This window comes from Geospiza fortis, unplaced genomic scaffold (genome assembly GCF_000277835.1).
Source record: "Geospiza fortis unplaced genomic scaffold, GeoFor_1.0 scaffold112, whole genome shotgun sequence".
Lineage (NCBI taxonomy): Eukaryota > Metazoa > Chordata > Aves > Passeriformes > Thraupidae > Geospiza > Geospiza fortis.
In genome coordinates this window covers 20,156,748-20,160,477 of record NW_005054298.1, presented here as the reverse complement: position 1 = coordinate 20,160,477, position 3,730 = coordinate 20,156,748, and the positions used below count along the sequence as shown (strand labels likewise).

The window sequence follows — 3,730 nt, the reverse complement described above, 5'->3', positions numbered from 1 at the left end:
AGTGCCAATTGTTTATAGCTCCCTCTTGTCTGACTCGCTCGGAGCCCTCAGTCTTTCTGCCTTGCTCTTCACTAACAAGTAAACAGTCATTGGCTTTGGGGATTCTGGGCTTATTCGGAGCCTGACCAGTCAAACGAAAAGCCTTTTTCGTTGTTTATAGTAATGGTAGCACCATCAGAAGTGATGGTCTGCAGACAGCCATGTTGGGTCTGTCTCACAGCGAACGGGAAGGTACGCATACCTACAAAGGAGAGTTAGGCATCTGAACTATTCCTTAATTAAAATGCTTTTTAAAAAAACCGGCTAGGCTTCCTCAGATTATTATTTAACTGAACTTGGCTCTAGCCCGGAAAACGCTAGGATCCTTCAGAGATGGAAATCCATACAGTGCACGGAAGTTATAACCTTAACTTTACTAGAAACCATTTATTCACATGAAAAAGACAGTGGCCCATGCTTTTGGATGACAATAGAAACATATATATATATATTTTATATATAGCGAGCGTACATTTACCATCTCTTAAATAAACCGCATTCACTTAAAGGGAGGAAAGTGTTATCCTAGCTCAAAAGCAACAACAGAGCCCCCCCCCGAACTCAATGAATTGTAAGCAACAACTACCAGACACACTGCAGGTCCATTGCTGGCACTGTGGGAGAGGAAAAAAAGCACCTTTGGCGAAAAACACTCGAGAGTGGACAGTTGGATTTACCCTAGTTTCCCCTTATCAGGAATCTGCTCCGCCAAGCCCCGAAATCTCCTGTGGCCATTCAGTGTGGGGAGTTGCACATGAAAATGAAACTTTGAGTTCCGCAGGGTGGATGTGTCAAGTAAACAAATGAACTTTTGCATTCAGATGGTAGGTCAGAGAGACCGACGTTTTCTTTGTTTTTCTTCTTTCTTTCTGTTCTCTTGCTTTTTAATATTATTTTTTCTTTATTTTTTCTTTTTCCTTTTTTTTTCCTTTTTTTTTAAATTTTTTGTTTTTCAAAACAAGGGATTCCCTGTGAAATATTGGAGTCGATCTCTGTTCAGTTTCTTTTCTTTCATCCTTCGGTTCTGGAACCAGATTTTAACTTGCCGGTCAGTGAGGTTGAGCATTCTGGACAGCTGCAGTCTCTTCTCTTTGTTTATGTACACGTTGAAGAAAAATTCCCGTTCCAGTTCTCTTATCTGATATTTGGTATAGGGGCACCTCTTTTTCCTCGATCGCTGGGGAATTGCTGAAATTCAAGAGAGAAGAAACTGATTCACGCTGTTGCTACGAACATGCTCAGCTAGGGTTTGATCAGAGACTTTGATAATATCCCATTTCTTGCAAAGCAGCCCTCTAGCACTTCAAAAAATATTCCGGACTCTTATAATCTCCGGGTGACTTAGCAAGAAAAGCTAATATTTCCCAACTTCTCCTTAAAAGAGAGCTCTTCGAGCAATACAGAGAGATATTTAAATGGGCTGGAAAAATTCCAAGTTTCTCAAACTCCTCTCACACACACCCCCCGCCCCAAACAAACGAAGATCTTAAGCTCTAAACCGAAGGCAGCTCTGAGCACTACCTGTGAAATCTCTCCGTCTCCCCCCGATGAATCAACAATTTAATAACAATTAATATCCTCTTCCAAGAATACCTTAAGCCCACCTAAATTGGTTTCCTATCGTAAACACGCTTTACAACGGTAAAGGAAATCTTATAGGATATATAAAATCCTTTGGATGCTTATAAAATTGCACATAAAATGCGGCTTGACAAAGTGTTGGCCTTGTACTCTTGCCCCCAATTTACTACTGATACCTACCTGAACTGTTGCTCTTCTCTGCAACAGCCTCACCAGAAGGGGAATCGGCGCTGTTTGCTGGTGTCACTTTCTTCTCCTGGCTGGAAGGTGTTTTACTGCAAGTGCTGTTCTGGGCTTTCAAGTCGCCCTTCTCGGCGTCCCCCTCGCTCTCGGAGTGCTGCTGGTACGGGGGTCCGGGGGCTGTCTCGTAAAACTGGTCGAAGCCTTGCGGCAGGATGCCGTTCCTCCCCACTGAGCTGTAGAAGTTGGAGGCGGCGGGAGACGGTCCGTGGTGGCCGCAGACAGGGTCCGTTTTGAACAACATTTCCGTCCTCCTGTTCGCAGGCTGCAGAAAGTCTCTGTGCATCACCTCTTCAGCTGAGTAATAAGGAGCATAACTGCCCCTATACTGCCATTTGCTGCGCTCTAATCCGTATTCCCTGAATGCCACTTCGCGCACAGGTTGAACATGAGGTAAATTAGAAGAATAAGGAAAAGTCATTTGACAGGATGACGATTGAGACAAAAAAGAGGGTTTCGTCGAGAAATCTGAGGGTGAGACGTAATAAGCGCACCCTGGCAGATACATATTGGATGTGCCGTGACTGCAATCGTCAAACTCAGTCATGTCTTCCTTTTTGCGATTGCAAGCAACCAGGAGGCTTCAATGCATTGAACAAGATCCATCTATTGCACAAGAGGGTTTGGACAGGATCAACTAAGAAAAAATCCCCACCGTGTGCTGACGTGCAATTCATCTTGATTGATTCTAGTGGTAATTATGTCACGTGACGCGATGTAGAAATGTCCTTATATCTATATCAGCCCCTCGGAAAGGCTCCTAAGATCTCTCCAAAGAGCCCTCCCAGCACGGGGAGGCGAGCGCGCCGTTTGTACAAATATAGCCGGTTTTAAGTCTCATCCTTTCAGCAGGCGATGCGAGACACACGTAGGTGGTGCGGATCACCTGGGGCCGCGCCGCCCGGGCAGGCGCCTGCCCACCGCCCGAGCCCGGGAGCGAGCCTTGGGGGCTCACGGACCGGCCCCCCCGGCTCGGAAACGTGATCGCTGCCTCCTTAGAGGGAGCGATACTCTCCGGCCGCCGCTCAAGCAGATGATGAGCGGGTGGGTGGTGGTTCACTCAGGAAAGCCAAGTCCCATTCACACATTCGAGTGTACGACCGGATCTGCCCGCCCGGCTCCTGCAATCCACAGTTGGCATCAAAACCGGTCACGAAATTCAAAGCCTGAGTTTCGAACACCTCGTTTTCCCTCGCTTATAAGCCCAAACACTGCGCACTTGTGTCAGGGCGCCAAACTGAAATGAGAAATACGCAAACAGAACATCTCTCAGCAGCCGCATTTACGAAAGGGAGATACTTTCGGGCTCTATGTAAAGCAGAGGGCTATGGCAGGAAAAGAAGTCCACCAAGCACGGTTTCCTTGGGAAGCAGAGCAGCAGACAAAGTGACCTCTGTTCTCCTGCCTCCAACTCCCACCAAAATGTTCATTTTCATTGGAAGGGAAAAGCAAGACTTGGGAGCTGGCGGCACGCACAGCAGCCGCCAGCCCCGCTCCCGCCCTGTCTTCGAGGGCTCATTTTTGCCAATTTTTCTTTTTTCCTTAAAATATTATTTTATACAGACAAGCACAAACAGGGCCGCAAAGGTTGAAAACAGAGGAGAATAGCGAATACGCGCCAGCAATCGCCCTATACTCGACCAGTTCCTCATTCCAGAAACATTTGCCAGCTCTCCATGGGAATGGGTTTTTTCCGCCACTGTACCGCATAGCCAGGTCAGCTCCATCGCATGGCGCTCCCCAAATAACCCCGATATCTGGGCGAGCTCCCCAGGCCGAGCACGGCCGCCTCCGGACACCCCAGCAATGCCCGGGCGGAGGCTCCGGTAGGCGGCAGGGCCCGTGTCACCTCCGTGTCACCTCCGCAAAG

General features: G+C 47.8%; 1 protein-coding gene across 1 annotated transcript; it reads right to left on the bottom strand.

Annotated features, from left to right (window-relative positions):
- Positions 1-932: 932 nt before the first annotated feature.
- On the bottom strand, positions 933-2,649 carry HOXD11 (homeobox D11). The gene is made up of 2 exons (XM_005415877.2): positions 1,801-2,649; positions 933-1,227 (listed from the first exon to the last, which is right to left on the bottom strand). The coding sequence occupies exons 1-2, from the start codon at positions 2,405-2,407 to the stop codon at positions 992-994; spliced, it is 843 nt and encodes a 280-aa protein (XP_005415934.1). The 5' UTR covers positions 2,408-2,649; the 3' UTR covers positions 933-991.
- Between the last annotated feature and the right edge of the window lie 1,081 nt (positions 2,650-3,730).

Bases quoted from the DNA above. Each gene is read 5' to 3' on its own strand.
- HOXD11 (XM_005415877.2), bottom strand. From the start codon at position 2,407: ATGACTGAGTTTGACGATTGCAGTCACGGCACATCCAATATGTATCTG. The intron at 1,228-1,800 runs GTAGGTATCAGT...CTTGAATTTCAG, and splicing joins AGAGAAGAGCAACAGTTCAG to CAATTCCCCAGCGATCGAGG.